The sequence below is a fragment of the Phasianus colchicus genome, chromosome 5, assembly GCF_987193195.1.
Source record: "Phasianus colchicus chromosome 5, bPhaCol1.hap1.1, whole genome shotgun sequence".
Classification (NCBI taxonomy): Eukaryota; Metazoa; Chordata; class Aves; order Galliformes; family Phasianidae; genus Phasianus; species Phasianus colchicus.
In genome coordinates, this window is record NC_143440.1 from 39909769 (window position 1) to 39927023 (window position 17255).

The 17255-nt window shown below is 41.5% G+C and overlaps 1 protein-coding gene across 13 annotated transcripts in view; it reads right to left on the reverse strand.

Annotated features, from left to right (window-relative positions):
* LOC116228972 (uncharacterized) overlaps positions 1 to 17255 on the reverse strand; it is a 155598-nt gene that overhangs the window by 61685 nt on the left and 76658 nt on the right. For 7 of the 13 annotated variants that reach the window (XM_090141424.1, XM_090141417.1, XM_090141418.1 and 4 more), the window contains one exon: positions 16415 to 16542. The exons of the other annotated variants lie outside the window; for them this stretch is intronic. In XM_090141424.1, coding sequence (XP_089997550.1) covers positions 16415 to 16542 — 128 coding nt within the window. The remainder of the gene's footprint in view (positions 1 to 16414; positions 16543 to 17255) is intronic. 13 annotated transcript variants of the gene reach the window in all.

Genomic DNA, 17255 nt, shown 5'->3' on the forward strand with positions numbered 1-17255 from the left:
TTACTCAGACTGTTAGGTCTACATTTTCCTGTTTGGATTTCTGAAAAGTTAAAACACCCCTTGAAAGGTCATTACAGTGCTTCTTTTTCACTTTAGTCCCAAGTCCAAGTGGATATTAGGATTTATAAATCTTGTGGCCTTTATGACCTGGGAACTGGAGCATCTCTATGCTTCCCTCTGAGTTGCCACACACCTTAATGCCTTACAAATCCACAAGGGGATGGGAGCACCACAGGACCTAACAGCTCTAATTACATCTGGAAGCAAGTTGTCACTCAAACAACAAAGAAGTTTGCAGTCATTTCTCCCAGGCCACATCACTGAGCACTCAGACCATCTGAATACAATACCAAATAGAGCAAGACATGGGCAATATTTGTGCAAAGCTGAATTTGTCATATTTGTAAAACAAATATGGTGTGGCATGGGATGAAAGGCCATCTTCTCCGTAGAGCTCCCACATTCTATGGAGCCAGGCAGTCTGAGCCCACAAATGAAGTCCTAACTTTGTAAAACTAGGAAGTTTTCATACTCAAAATGGGCAACAAGCAGCACATTGCAAGTCCTCTGAGATAAGCACAAGATGAGAAATTAATGACAGAATGAGTGAAAATAGGTATTTCCTCTAAGCAATTCTAGATCTCACTGGAGCACTAGCAAATCTCTGAGTTTTGTTGAAAGTGCTGAGCCCTAACCAGGAGCAAAGCAAGAGCACCTGCAGAGCAAAGAGCACTGGCAGCCTCTAGGAGATGCTCTTTCTGAGACCTCTGTACAGCCATATAAGTGGCTTTTATTATCCTTCCTCCACAGTCGTCCCTGCACTCCACAGACAAATGGGAAGAATGAGTGCAGGCCTCAAGGAACTCTGCAGCCTAAATCCCAGGTAAGTCTTTGCAGCTGTTCAAAGTGGGTTACTTTCTTGGCAAATTCCCTTTTGCTTTGAAAGGGAGGAAACTGCATAAAAAATAAAAAGAAAAAAAAATCAACAAACAGTATTCTTCATAAAGCAAGCTGCATTCCCTTGTTACATACCAGCCCTATTCACCACAGATACACTCATTTTGTTCCTTTTGCCTTTCCTTCAAGCATAAGTTCAGCTCACCCACTCCTCAGAAGACATGGCTCAGGACACCATGCCAATTCAGAACTTCATTTGGACGTGTCTATCAGGAAAATTCTCAGTAGAAATTGGAAGGAAGAGTGGCATCTTTGCTTCTTTTGAAAATTGGTCAAGGAAGGTGTATTTACGTGTATATATATACCTACATCTATGCAGTACTGCCCAGGTGCTAGCCTGGCTGTAAACCTGACCTTCCTGATGGAAAGCCCATTGACTGTGACACTGCCACACAGCACCGAACTGTCCACAAGCAACTTCACAAGCCAACACGCACAGGAGGCTTTCATTTCTTCCCCTCTCAACATAAGGTGGAGTCAGTGACCTTCCCTTCATCCTATCTGAGACTCCCCTTGGGGCAAGAGTAAGGCCATTTCATGAAAGAGGAGGTATGCCCTATGTTGGCACTGGAAATCCCACTGAGTGACAGGGAACGGTTCCACAGCAATTGCTTTGTTTAAAATGCAAAATGTGGATGTGTTTAGAGGACGTATCAGCATCAATCACTGTATGCAAATACTGCCTGTGAAGAAGAGCTTCCTTGTAAGTCACTCCTCGCTACCCTAATCGAGTTAACGCCAGTGACTGAGGGCATGTTGAACGCTGATGGGCTGCTGATAACACTGTCCCAGGAGAAGATTAATAAAAGGCAGCAGGAGTGCTTAGTCTGACCAGGGCACAAAGTGAAAGGTGAGGAAGGAGGGGAAGAGTGATGTCTTTCTCTCTTGCAACCGCTGTCTATGGCCACAGACCAGAAAAAAAAAAAAAAAGAAAGAAAAAAAAAAAAAGATAAAAGAAGAGGGAGGTCAACAGTCAGCACAGACAACATACGCTGACTTGGACAGGAGACACTGCTGACTTGCAGTCTCTAGCTCCCTCCACAGAGGGCACATGAACACATAAAAGGTGTATAAGAAAAGCAGCCTTGCTGCTAAGCTTAGATCCACCTATAAACTGAATTCTGCACCCAGACTATGGAAACTAGAATTTTGAAAAGAAATACTGCAAGGATTTGCTTGGAGGAGAAGACAGACACATTACAAACAGGCCCTGAGAACCATCGAGGTAAAAACACCCTACAGCTCCTGTGCCAGCTCTGCAAGGCACATGACAGCAAGGCCCAGTGCTGAGCTGCCTGATCTTCGGGGGGCTGAGGATTTCTGAATACTGAAAGCAAGGCTGTGACCTGAGCAAATAGATCCAGCTACAAGGAATTTCTCTGGCAAATGCAGCCCTTGGTGCTTCCTGACAGATGAACTGTAAGTACTGCTAATGATAGTCATTAGCATCATTCCCTCCTTTTCTAAGCAGACAGAGAAGTAGGTGAAGGGGAGTAGGGAGGGTGCAGATGTTCTCTATTTTCTCAGTACAGGGAGCAGAAAACGAATTGGGCACCGCAAGCTAAACTGCTTTTGAGCCACCCACTGAGAGCAGCCTTACTGCCTACACATCCCCCTTCTCTTCCTCAACCCTGACCTCCTACCTCATCACCTTCTCTTAGCTCCTCTCATCGTTGCCTTGGTCCCATCACCCACACCTGCTTCCTGCACCAAATGGTTGCTAACAGAGCTTCCCTCTTCACACAGCCTCCTATTGCAAAGACTTCTGCCCTCCTCAGAACCTGAATTATTGTCCCATGACTACTGTACATCTGAGTTACTGTCAGCTCCTTGGAGAGAGGGAATCTTCTCTTTTATGTATCTGTGAAGTGCTCAGAACACCAATATTGCTCGATAAATAAAGACAATAAGAGTCAAAAGCTGACAGCTCCAACAGATGCATAGGAAAATTCCTGCCTGTGGAGCGAGGTCGTTCTGCTTATTGTAAGATATCATGCCAAAACAGGCTTCTGCATGGAGTCCAGTACCTATCAAAACCCTTCTGAGCCTAGGAAGACCAAAGGTGACCCTTTTATAAGCAGCCTTAACATTACAAGCTCTCTCTCCAAGGAATCCCATACAAGACCTACACAATATTTCTAGAAACACAGTGCCATGTTTCTAGGCTTCAAGAGATGACACTCATCATTACTGCTGAAGCAGTAGAAGGCAGAAAAAAAAATCCCTTAGGCACAGTTCATGTTTATGCCACAAATGGCAGTAGTATGCTGCATACATCCAGCTCCGAACTACAATTTTGCTTCAGGTTGTTACTATCTGAAATCATTGCCAGAGCAGGCAAGGTGAATGAATGCTAAGTTTATTTTCCTTATCTCATCATCTTCAGTCCCAACAGAAGTTTCTGCTCGTCTCTGAGTTATTTCAACTTGTCCACAAAAACTGATATACCACTGATCTGAACTTAGAGAGGTGCTTGTGGATCATTCTGGGTCAGATACAAGACAAAATAAGGCTGGATAATCTTTCAGTCATGTTCTATTCCCACATATTCCACAGGTCTTGCATACATCCAGGCATGCTACAGCCCAGACAGTTTTAAGAGACTTACACTGTCTGAAGAATGGGGAGTTTGCACACTGCATCCCTCTCTCATAGAATCATAGAACGATAGAATCTCCTTCTCTAGCATGTGAATGCTGAAAATATTCCGCCGGCACCAACTGCGTAAGTTTCCCAATTCATGACCAGATACCATCTCTGTGGAATTATCAACTATTTCAGGTTACTTACTATCAGATCTCCATTCTGTGGCTGGAGCTGCTCCTCCAAAACCTCCAAGGTCAGACCATCACCATTGGTCACAGCAATATTTTCATTGAGCAGAAAGGGTGCTACTGTTTCTCTAGTACCCAGTGGTTTATTTCTGGAATACAGAAATTCTGGAATACAAGGGGAGCAGAAAACCTGGGACAGATGGAGGGCAGGTGAGCAGTGGGTTCTGGCTTTACAAGAGGATGATAAATGACAGCAGCATTACGAACAAAACCAAACATCCTTCATGCTGTCAGAGCAATGAAGCCAGGACATAACAAGATGTGGGCACAGGGATTATGGCTGTTTTCCAGAGAAGCACACAGCTATCAAGTTACTACTGCTCTGAGTCAACAGACCAACTCATCTTCCCTCAGTTTCTGCAGAAGAGGACAGTGAACAAAGGGAAAGCTGTTTCTTTCCATTTAGTTCAGAACTTCAGCTACTCCACGGCGTACTGAATTCACTAGGCAGGACCACACCAGAAGAACCATAAGAGGACGCAGACTGAAGAGCATTAGATGATCATATGCTTCTCACTACCCTAGTAGTTACCACGGAGCTCTGTAGGAACACAGAAAAAGGCAGTGGGGCCTTAACACAGAAAGGAGAGGAGTTCTGAATATGATAGCCAAAGCATCCAATACGGTTTAGGGCCTCACCTCATCTTCAAAGGAGGAGATCACCAGGACAATAGCAATAACTGCTGGAGGCAGGGACACAAAAGCAATCACCTCTGTCAGGCTTGGTAAGTAGTAAGCTCAATGAATCATCATTCTGCTCAGTGCAGCTGTCCTCCTGCCTTTGTTGTCAACCAAAACTTGACAGTGACAAAAAGATTAACTAACAGGGCAGAATCAAGAATGGAACAGGGAGGGGCTGCTTATACCTGGGTTTGCTTTTACCAGCTCCCTCTCACCACCTTCTGTGTTCACAGCTGGTCCTATTCTCACACTGAGTCAAACAGAAAAAAAATCATATCTAGGGACTACACACATGTAGGCAAATTGGACTTTCAAGCACTAGCAGTCTGATAGATCATTTCTCCCAGTATTAGGTGGTGCTGTAGAGTCACTGCTGCTAAACTCAGTTTACCTTAACAAACAGTAAAATACTTAGCAGTTCTTCCCTTGACATCCACATCTCATCTTCCTCCACTAATGGCAAGAGATGCAGATAGCTGTCACTGTTCTTAGACTACAAGTGGGAAAACTGAGACACTGTAAGGAAAGTGACCTTTCAGAGTCAAATACAGCAGGGATTCAAACAGGCTTTCATGACTCTCCAACCTCTGTACTGTTTACAACCTTCTTGTTTTGCAGATGCTCTTGATCAAGATGAGTTAAGACTTTCATCAACCCACCTGCATGCCACTAGACTGTCCATGAACTGGACATCTGCTTCATCTAACTCAAGACAACTCTGTTAGGCTTCAGGAAAAGCAAGAAAGCCCTGCAATACCAGCTTGCCCTTATCTTCTGTTTATGGCTCTGAGGACTGCTGGCTGCTTTCCCTTCACAAGTGTCCAGAGACGCAGAAACTTAAGCAATATGAATTGTTTTGCTCATGACACCCTACGCTCAAGAACATCAGCAAATGGAAGAAGTGTGAGTATTCTGAGGAGAAATCCTTTGGAGATAGACAGGAACCAGATATATCATGTGACAAAATGCAACAAAAAATGCAACTTCAGTCTGGAAGAATGCAATAGAAAGGAACATACAAATTAATAGACCTGGTAGAAGTAAGCATCACCACAGAATCCTGAAATCATTCACTGAACTTGTTACAAGTAGCTTCGTGAGCAGTACACTGAATGAATCCTACCTTCCAACTGACTGCTGTGTGCTGAAGTTACTGTGCTCCATATAAAAATATGTGAACTTCAATGAGAGTTTTTCCCACAAATAGGACACTCAAGCACCCCTTCTAAAGGACTATCTACTGTTTCTTTAAAAAGGGATGAAGAAATGGAACCTAGCACACATACTGAAAAGTCTGTCCAAGGAACTTACTGGGACCTCGCATATTTAAGAATTCTGAATCTCTTTCAGTTAAGTCATTTGAAATAACAGATGCAAAAACAGATTTTCCCACAATATGGGAAATGAGTGAAAAACAACAGACAGACAGTCACAGAAACGTAGTGCCATCACTTAAGCCTTGCTTTGTTTGGAAATGAAACTCCAAGGAATCTTCTTAGATCTGTTGGAAACAGAAAGTTTACCAGCAAATTGGTGGGTCTTTGAATTATGAGAACATTTGCATTATGAGGAGGAGATAAAGGAAGACAATGACACTGAAAAAAAGGCAGCACTATTTCTTTGGCACCAAGAATGATGTGCAGAGATCCAACTCAGAATTATTCTTTTCAGATGATAAGGGTGAGGCTTGGAAACAGCAAGACTCACAGCAAGATGAACTGGAAAAGCAGTAAATTGAAAAGGAACAGTCTCCCAGGGTTCTATGCCATTTGTCTGGAGGCACTGAAGGAAATCAAGAATAGAGCAGCCTTGCTGCTAACACAAAGCAAATTACAGCAATAGAATTCACTGCTCTAAAGAGTGACTTCCAGTCACCTACCCAACTTTTACACCATGGTACAATGGCTGAAGTCCCTTGAATTAGTGAGGGCAAAACCAGGCACGTCCAAACAGAAGAGCCTCTTCAGCACACCTCTGCATTTCCATACTGTTAGTTACATAAATATTTTTCTAGCCATGCCTCACTAGTTATTCCAAATAGGCATTAAGAAGACTGAAGAAACCTCCTCTGCCAGAAACCTGAAGTTTTGAAATGCTTTTTCTGCCTGATTGGTTTGGCCCTCTCTTTCTTCACACACTAGTTGACTTCTCTACATCCTGCATAGCCTGCCCTTGCCTCCACCCATGGACAGCTTCTTCCTCAAGTCAAAGTGGGTGATTCAAGCCCCATGCCTGATTTGGAAAGCCATCAAAGTGTCAGTGCCGTAATGCTGACATTAGCTCACACACTGATAAGCTTAGCAAACACCTGAACTGGAGAAGGGGATGCAAGAGGGGACTTGGAGAATTAGATTCTGTTCATGCTGGAGGAAGAGGTAACCCACTGGGACCTCTCTGTGGCCAAACCTCTAGCACCTGCCTACCTCTTAGTCCAGTCCTGGATCTTTCTTGTCATATGAAATGAGTTTTTAAAACGCATATTTAACTTTATAGAATTTATATGCCACTGAGGAGAAATTCACACCCTCCCTCCAAATGAAAGAAGCAAGAAATAAAATCCTGTCCTTCATTTAACCTTTTACATGCACTGCCTCAGCTGGGATAGAATTCATCCGGAAAGGATTTATTGTAACTTTGTTTCTAAATCACAAGTTAGCAGTGCCCACCCAGGCCAATTACAGCCTCCAGAAGTGCGCAGCAGCGCAGCATAGCCTAGTGACCCTTTTATCACTCAGTTGGTTCCCAGTGACTCCTTCTAAAGATCCCAAAATACAGTGCTCACTTAGACCATTTGTCTGAGTTCTGTGGAGCACCACAGTTTATGTAGCTTTCATGGGTTGTGTCTCTTTGTTCAGACACTGAGGACCTTTATCTTGTTGCACTGACCTTACCATCGATATGCCAATGAGCAATGAAGTGGGTTACAATTCCAGCTATATGCAAGGTCCTCAACACAAGACAGCCTGCAGCACTGCACGTCTCTAGCAAGTGTTGTTTCTACAGGAGGTGCTGTGTACCCCACAGGAGCACATACAGGGTTAACATTCTTGAATTCCTGCCCAGAGACAAATGGTTTGTGTTGAGGAACTGCTGCTGGGAAGGAAGAAAAAAAAGGCCCTTTTTTATTATTCCGAGGTGCATTTTAATTTGCACAAGCGACATTGTGTCTGTGATGGATTACATGAAGAGAAACATTACAGCCCAGCAAGCTCGGCAAGGAAAAAAATAAGGGAGATATGGGAAGGATTAAAAACAATCTATTGCAATGCAGAATTCTGATAAGGGGTCCATGATGCTTTCAGAGCAGGAGGAGCTCAGAGTATTGAAAAAGAGAAGGGGCTTGGCCTAGGGTGAGGGCAGGGCAGATGCACAGATTGAAAGAGACTTCCTGGTCATACAGTCCCATTTCTTCCTGCTACAAGCACAGGAGCTCTTTTGTGAAAGACCATGTTCCATCTTAAAACTCATTCTATTTATTTTCACTTGGAAGGATGTTCCAGAATCTCACTTCTCTGATGCTTAGAAACCTTCATTTAATTTCCAGACTAATTTATTCTCAGACAGTTTATACCCATTTGTTCTTGTGCCAACATTGTCCTTAAGCTTAAATAGCTGTTCTCTCTCTTGAGGATTTCGTGGTTTGATGTATTTATAGACAGAAATCATAGCCCCTCTTCCCTCATTTTGCCTGACTGAACTACCAAAGCTCTTAAATCTTGTAAAACAGGCTTCCCATATCACTAGTCACCTTAGTACCTTTCAGTGCTCTGTTCCAGATCCTGCCTGTCCTTTTGGGATACTGGTGAATGGAACTGCGTGTGCCATTTCAGGAGTAGTGGTAACAGGCTCTTGGGCAATTGCACAGTAGTTCCTCTGTCCAGTGGAAGCATCTCAACAGTTAAAATTTGTCCCAGCTTCAGGTTTTCCATCAGCACCATACTGATCATTTGGCCAATGTCATTAATGGTTAAGACAAATCAATCCTGGAAAAGCCTTCTTTCAGCACTACCTGCTGCTGTCCCCACTTCAGTCACCCTTGTGATTCCTCCACTAATCACCATAACACACCTTATTAAATGATTTTCTGAATTCAAGATAAACAAACTCTATCCAGTTATCAAAGCTAACTACCTCATTGCTTTTTATCCCATTTCCTGTACAGATCCTCTTCCCTTAGGAATAAAAACTAATGTACAAGCTAGAGAAAAATCCTTACTGCCTGCTAATGGTTTATGGCACGCAGGAATTCTGTCCCCTTGTCTGAGGGAGAAATGGTGCTATGCAGTAGTCTCCTTGTTACAGTTTTATAATTTCTTACTCATTATATGGAGTCTTAGCAGCATAACCAGGCTCTTTGTACTGCCCCATCTTTATCAATTTCACCTCTCCTATTTCTGAACTACTATGAAAAAACATTTCTCCAGTGATACCAGTGCCTGGAATTAAAGAAAATAGATTTCCATCACTTAAGGATGGAGGTATTTAATAACAACATAAATGTACCTTGGTAGAAGGCCTGAGAAATGCCCTAGCACAGCAGGAAAGACTCAAGAAAACAAGCTGAATTAGGCACCCTCTTGGTAAACCAAAGCACCACATTTTTATATTGTGAATCACAGAGTGCATTTGAAGTGACCACAATAAAGATTTATGAGTTAATTTATATGATGCATCTTATTATAAAAACCCAGACACATCCATATGAAAAACGAAGAAACCCCTCCCAGGACATCCTCATTAATAAGTACATAAATAGAGCAAGGCTAGTCCAAAATCTAAGCTCCAGTTCAGAGTGGTACTGAGCACCTGGAAATACCAATAACTTCCCCTGGAAGCTACACAGGCTCAAGATCATTTCCAAGCTGAAGATGAAAGTCTATTCTGATGAACCCTGGAGTCTTTTCCTGCAGAAGAAAGAGACAGACCCCTTAAGGTCAGTGAAGCTGGGCTCTGATAAACCAAATGAATTGTTTCTGTTGAAAACATTTGGCCATCGATGCCTGTATGTACATACATACATATTGCAATGTAAATGCTTATCTGTTTTTATTGTGCTTCCATACATGAAATGATTGCTAAAACTTTCTGGGAAACTGTGAGTACTCAAAGCCTAATGATTCCAACTCTAGCGTGCTCAGATTTTATAAGGCTGCCATCACCTGTTGTGAATACAAACTCACCCAGGCTCTAGAAAATCACGTCATGTTCTAATTTCTTGTACCCTGTTACTAAGAAAGGCTCTGCTGTTTAAATCCTGCCTAGCCCCAACTAATGCTACAGGCACAACACAACTGTTCTCTTGCCTCCCTGTGTGTTCCAAGAAGTCAGCTTAGACCCATTTGGTTGTCAATGGAGGAACAGCATCCTGTATCCTTTGTGGTTCTGCTGCCTCAATAGAACTAAAGTAGAAGATCACATTGTGCTTCTTCTTTTTTTTTTTTTTTTTTTAATTTCAGAGTCAGTAAGGTTAACTTAACTGGTAACAAGAAGGTTCTAACATTTTCAAAGATAGTCTTTAAAAATGTATTTTCCTTCCCCCCCCCCACCGATCTGAGACATCCCAGCTCTCCCTATTAATAAAAAAGTTGACTGACCACTTTTCAGAGCAGAGCTGAACGCTGTCACTCTAAGACTCCAGAAAGGTCAGTGTTAAGCCTGTGTCATGTCACAGAAGTAAGAAATGACAGAGTCAACTTCCAGTGAATGCTAAGTGAAAAAAATTAATAAAACAGAAACTATTACCTCCAAAATTCATGTGTCTCTCTGTACCTTGTTGTCCTTCTGTCTAAGCTGTTTGTAATCAGATGTTTTGCTGCATGTGTGAAGGGACCATGTCCCTCCTTGTAACATACATAATCTCCACTTTCTCTTCAGTGGGGAGTCAAACGTGTTCCTTTAAATAAATTTACCACAGATAAAGCATACAGTACTATTTGGCAAACTAAATATCAGTGAATTAGTAATTGGCAAATAGAGACTAAATACAATAGATGAGTGCTCAATGCTTTAGGCTCTTCAAATATTAAGTCCATTTCCTTTTCACTAATGTAAGCATCAGGGAAAAACAACACATCTAAAACAGGCACCAGAGACTTCTTGTAGGCAGCCATTCTAAAACACAGCCATTTCCCTCTTTCCCAGAGCACCTAAATCCTGTCAGCTCCTTTCTCTTTTAAGTGAGGTTTACGCAAGCAAGCAGCATGGCCTAATTGGTATCTTGATGCAATGGACACATAAGGGGATGGGTTAAATAGCCCTGTGATAACCTTCCTCACAGATATTTGTTTTCAAGACACACTGGATGTGGCAGGTAATATTAGTGCAGCCTGGAGATCTCTTGATAGGATAAAGGTCCTTTCTCACAGTGATTGTACTGTAAACATCCAGTTGTCTAAGCAAGGTCCATATGGAATGAACAGGCAGCTCTTTGCCCTGTTCTGGTATCACTCAACTGGGACAGGAGGGACAAGTCTTCTCTCCTGACTCCTGAAAAAATGCCTTCTCAAGCAAAGTTACAGTACTGAGAAGAGGCAGCAAAGAAAAGGGTTGACAGCCATTTCTCCTGCCACACTTGCTCTGCAGCAAAAGCCTCAGGTATATCCCTTTGCCAAATTCAGTATGGGTGTCAAAAAAATCATTCTGCTCCAAATCCAATGGTTTTCTACCATTGAAGCTCTTCAATTTGCTCTTGCTCCCAGCTATCAGAGTCAGTATTGTTTTAAAGGGTAGAGAAGACAGATGGCTAGCATCACACAGAAGACTAGGAGGTAGTACAGAGAACACAGAGAGATCTTGCTTCTCATCTTGTATGTGTTGAGCCCTGGGCATGTAGCCTACAGGCAACTAACTAACTGATTTAAAAGAGGGTGAGATGGGATGGGAGGCAAGGCTGGCAAGCCCATAAGTCTCTTTACTCTGTACCCTTACCTGACTATGGCAGGTTTCAGGCTACTCAACATAATTGCCTGCTTCTTCTTGGAGCCTGCATGTTTACTTTTTTCTGTGATACCATATTGGTGTTCGCCCAGAAAACCATAAGCTGCCCTGTGGAAAAGGTAATTTTTGGCAGTCAAGTCCTGAAAATGATGAAAAAATTCCTTTGAAGTCCTTGCTTTGTCAAAATACTGCCATGAAACAGTGGAACTGTCAGAGCATCTAAAATGTAAGTTCAAAAAAGATTCAAGGCAATCTGAGGTCACTGCTTCTTTCTCTATATTAAAACTGCTGTGAAAATAGTAGGGATTTCTAGGGAAAACTCTGAACATTACATCACTCACACAGGGATTTTCAAGAAATGAGACAGCAAAGTTGCGGATTTGACATTTCAGTGTTCAATATATGCCAGGTCCTCGGGAGGAGGCAGCTGGAAGATTAATCTACTATCCAACCAAGTTTTAAAATTATGTTCAAAAAATACAGCTCAGGAATCAAGAATCTTTACCTAAAGGTGACCACCACCCCAGTGGTGTGTTAGATGCTAACCCAGTTCTCAAATGACTGGGTACAGGGTGAATCTCAGTTACCCTGTAAGTCATGAAACAAGTTAGGGGCTAATCCCATGGGTAATGGATGACTTTGATAAGGTTAGTCAAATTCTTTGCATTATTAAAAAGCAGTGTCCAGTTACAACTACTAAAGAAGTCTCGAGTTACTTTTAGAGACTATATACAAAACTTTGATGGGACAATGCTTAGGTGTTCATGTATCATACTCCTCCTGCAAAAATGAGCTCACAGTATCATTGGTCATCAGGGTGATGTGGAGCGGCATTACTGATTACAGAGTTACAGAGTTAATGCCAGCAACCATTCTTTGCCTGACAGGACAGAGGGAGTACATATGAACCACGTGGCATGAGTGTGTCATGCTCAGTTGGCTTCTCTAACTATGTCTTTATTGAAAGATGCTTGTGATTCTCCCTGGTCAGAAAATAACACTATGGGTTTTAAAGAATGAGAATAACGAGAGAAAATGAGACCAAAGAGGGAAAGTAAGAACAAAGAGGATTTCCCCTGCTCTTTCCCTCAGAAAGATGCACATGAATTTGCATGTTACCTTTCCCAATCATATTTTGCTGCAAATACCTTATTTCAAGAAGCTGCACTGTAAAATTAACTAGTTTTGTTTTTCTGTGAATACATAACGACTACTGCCTCTTAGATGGAGATGGCTATACCCTTTGCAGTGTGCTAGCTATCTCTTCGCTCATGGGTTCTGGCACCAGCCAATTTCTCTGTGTGATTTATCACTTGATAATCCATCTACTCCATCTATTATCCTGCACAAAAATCAGTCCTGGACAGACGTTTTCTGTGCCGCATACCACGCAGAGCTGTCACTTCACCTGTCCTGTTCTCAGCAGAGCAAGGGAATTTTGTCTTTGTGGATTCAGTAAGCTTCATGGCAATTTGGTAGAATACCTCAATGGTGAAAATAACAAGTCTGTACACATTAGGTTAAATGCTTAAGCATTTCTCTTTGCTTGTGGTGACTTCCAGCTTAGGGTTTTATAAGTTTTTATAAGTTTTATGTAAGTTAGTTCTCATGAACTCTCTACTTGAACATCAGTTAATGAAGCCTCCAAAAATGACCTTCCTGAATCAAACAAATCTGTTGCTTCCATGCCAAACTGATAAATATGACATATGTTGGCTTCAAATACTCCAAATGTAGCTGGTACAAACACAAAGTAAGCAATAATTTATGTTGTGAAACAATATGTTTGAGCAAAATAATGCTTTATTGCATACCAGTTCTTTGATGTTTGAAATTTGTTTCTAGGATTTTTTAGGTATGCAATCCATGTACAGACCCATCCAGCATGTAAAATAGCACACCAGACTTCCACTGCAATACATAAGAAATATCAGTGGGTTTGTTTGCATTTTTTTTGTGTGTTAAAATATATAACAATAAGTTCAACTCATTCTCCTGAAGCTGACATTTGCTTATTAGTACAAGTTTGGCTTAAGATGATTTCATGTATGGAATCACTGAAGTCAACACAAATTTCTTGTGTGGACCTGGTTTAAATTATCAAGTTTGGGGCCCAGGTCAGTGCCTCTGTATTTGTAGACACCTAGCTGGGAACTGCTGTAATGTACATATTAATATTGGTGAAGTATAAAAATAACACACGGCAATAGAAATTAAAATTCTCCTGACTACAGCTGTGCAGCTCACAGAATATCTCGAGTCCATAAAAAGCTCTACGTACAGTAAAGAAAAAGAGAAAAAAAGAAAAATGTATTTTCCTTCAAACTCAACAAAGAGCAACTCATCCTTTCAAGAACAAGTCTTTCACCTTTGATACAGCTGTACTGAATCTAGAGTTTGTCATGCGCTTAGGGAGAAGACCCACAGATTCAAAGAGGGTTCAGATTGGGGAAAATAATTAATTTCTATTCCTCTCCTTCAATTCTGTCAACCTCACAGAGGGAGGTGCCAGAAAACATTACTGCCCTCCCTTTCTTCAAATTAAAAAGAAAAAAAAAATAGATGAGGAAGGAAAGGGAAAACAAAGATACAGAAAGAAACTGGCAAGGGGAGGAGTAGGAACAGGGAGCTGAGAAGCAAGAAGGAAAAAAGCATTTGTAAAATTAAAAGGCAGGGCCCCATCAGATTGTGTCGGGCAGGGAAAAGCGTGTCGTAGGCAGGAGTAATTGGTAATCGGAGCAGAAGTGAAGAAGGGGATGATTTATGGGAGCATGGAGACAGGGGTGGAATAATTTTTGGAGCAGAACGGGGAACTTACTGAACGCCTGAAACTCAGCTACTTATCCACTCGTTCTCGTGATAAATTAGCTCTTGTTTAAAGTAACTGGAGCTCCATTTTTCATTCTGATTACTACACTTGATATCTCTCTCTCTCCTTCTGTTTCTCTCTGACCACTGCCCCTTAGCAGGTTTTCTGAGCTGAAGCAATGGGTTTATGGAAACTCTTCACCCTTCCATTACACTGTTCCCCCCTGCCTTCCAATTACTGTAGGGTTAACTCTTTAAGTTGCTGTGTGTTTCTCTCAGCAGCTTAAACTCTTTCTCAAGGTTGACCTGGGAGCATACGGAACATGGTCCTCAAATTATGCTATGATGCGGGTGCACGTGTGCGTATGTGTGTGTGTTGGATGCCTGCATGAATACGAATCATCCACAGCGGTATGCCATGGCTTTCAGCATGTGTGTGTGCACTTGGCACGCCTTTGGAAAGCAGCAGTGGATCTGGCACACAGGCAATTACTAGGAATAATTCATTTCATGGTGCTTTTCAAACCACTCCATCTCTTTTAGGTGAGACACACAACAGGTAAGACTGAAACAAGTGGCAGAAAGAAGTTGGCATACAGAGACCATAAGAAAGACTGGATGACTTAACGACAGACTCATCTAAAACACTTTGAAGAATTAATGGTAAGACAAATAAATAGTAATAAATATCAAGGTTCTCACTGACACCAGAATCAGTTATTTTCCTAAAAGCATTAACATACTGAAGTGGATTACAAGAAGAGATTTTGAAGGAGAAAGTGCTTCTGCCAGTAAGTTCAGGGAAGACAAAAGACAAAGTAGAAAGGGTACCAGAGGAGAGAGATCTTCTAGGGTTCTGATACCTTTTCTAGTAAGACATGAAGAGCATAATACTGAGAATACTCAAGTATAGCATACAAGAACAGACAAGTCAGGAGCTAGCTTATTATTGCCTTTACTCTAGAATTAGGTCATAAAAAGAACAAGAGGTTATTCACTGAAATTTATAAATGACAAAGTAATTTTACCACACACAAATAATTATCAGGTACAATTTTCACCTCTACTGCTATTAATGCCAGGTACTTGACTCAAGTGAAAAAGATCAAGCTGATGTACAGACAGAGGTACCTAAACCTACGATGCTTGGTGTGCTTGTCCACAACTCAGCTCCTGCACAAGACGCCCATTTCTACATCTGCAGGCTCAGCAGATGAGGCACCATAATCCAGCCAACCATTCCTTAACTGTCCCTTGTCTGAAGTCCTTGCACCTACCCAATGCATTTTGTGTCAGTCATAGCAAAAGACAAAGTATCAGACTTGCAAAGGACATCAGCTCTGACATACCACTACAGCATATGACTTGCCATATGGGGCAGCGCTGCCTGCCCCATGTGTTTATGCTCAGTGCACACACTATCATGCATGACAGTCCATAACACCGGTTAAACAGCACATTCAATTCTAGCTCTTCTGAAGGATCTGTTTTCTGGCAAGTATTGTCTACCTGGATCTGTTTCCACTGTCTGCCCTGGGACACATCCTGCTCTGCCAACTTGAATACATTCTCCCAGGTGAACTTCAGATAAAACACACCGAGCACATTCAAAAGTGAGCTAATTCTAGTAGAGCTAGCGTTAGCTTAGCTAGGGGTTGTCTTATATTTAGATAGCCAGCAGGTAACGTCATATCATTATCTTTGTGCCAGAAAAGATAAATATTGTAGATAAGTACATTTCCAAATAAGAAAATGCATCTCAGCAAAACATATTCATATGACGGTTTCTCAGTACAAACCTTCTTCCTTGTGGCCTTTCAATGCCAATTCTTTAAACATAATGATCTCCACATTGAAGGAGAGCGGTTCCATCTCCACAGCTCTTATTTAAACTGCTATAGAACTGACATGAACAAACCAATAGTGCTAAAATCATGCTATTATCTATGTCACTATGAGATGTGTTCTTTGAATAAGTAATTACAGACAGAGTTATCAGGTGTTTAGGAGACAAGTCAAGGTAAAATCAAAAATCAGAAAAAAACATATGAACACTGTCACTACCCAAACCAGCAGGTGGGCAGGTTGCTTAGAAACAATGATGGCGTCTCTGCCTTGAAGAAGTCAGTCTAAGAGTCCAGGCCTCCTGAACACACACTTACAAATACATAGCCTGATTTGATTCTCACAAAACTCACCAGAAAGGTATCTTTGGAAGACAAGCGGGACTGCCAGGTATTCCTACCATTAGTATTTCATCGGTGATGTCTACGCAGCTACATTGTGCAGGCAGAGACTGCAGACCAAGACCCGGAGTAAAAAGAAGCTGCAAGAGATGCAACAGGCAAGGACAAGTTGTACCATAAAAGGGTAAAGATAATGAACGTACAATTTCTTTGAGGTGCATATACTGCACATCCTCTAACCTTGAAGGGATCCCAAGGGGTTTTGGAAAGGGGATAAGGGTGGTTCACAGTTGTTAATACATTTTTATTATATATTTTATTATATTAAGTAAAGGGCAAACTGATCACTATGAACAGACAAGGACAGGGAGATTAGCCTTACTGTAATGATGGGCAGTTTCTTACTTGGAGTTCAGACAGCTAATCTACCCACCATGTTTCAAACAACGCTCACTTTATCTGTACATGGAACTCCAGTCCCATTTCTCCTCATACCTTTGATAGCAAGCAGCTAGATTTTCAGAGATTTTAGAAAACCAAAATGCATGAAGCAAATGAAGACTATAAAAGTTTTGTTTTTATACCCCACAATTCTGATGCAGGAGTACCTGATATAATCTCAGATAGCAAGAGTTACACCTAAGAATCCCAATCCTTTATGGGTTTTTTTGTTGGCTTTTTTTTCAATTGCACTTCAACTTTGAGGCAAAGAACTAGAAATCTGTATTTTCAATGAAAGATTTCTCAAAGCTATGGAACACAAAATGAAACTGATTAAAATAAATAAATAATAATAACAATAATAATAATTTAAAAAGGGATTTCTCAGAGTTACCTTAGAAGTGGAACTGTC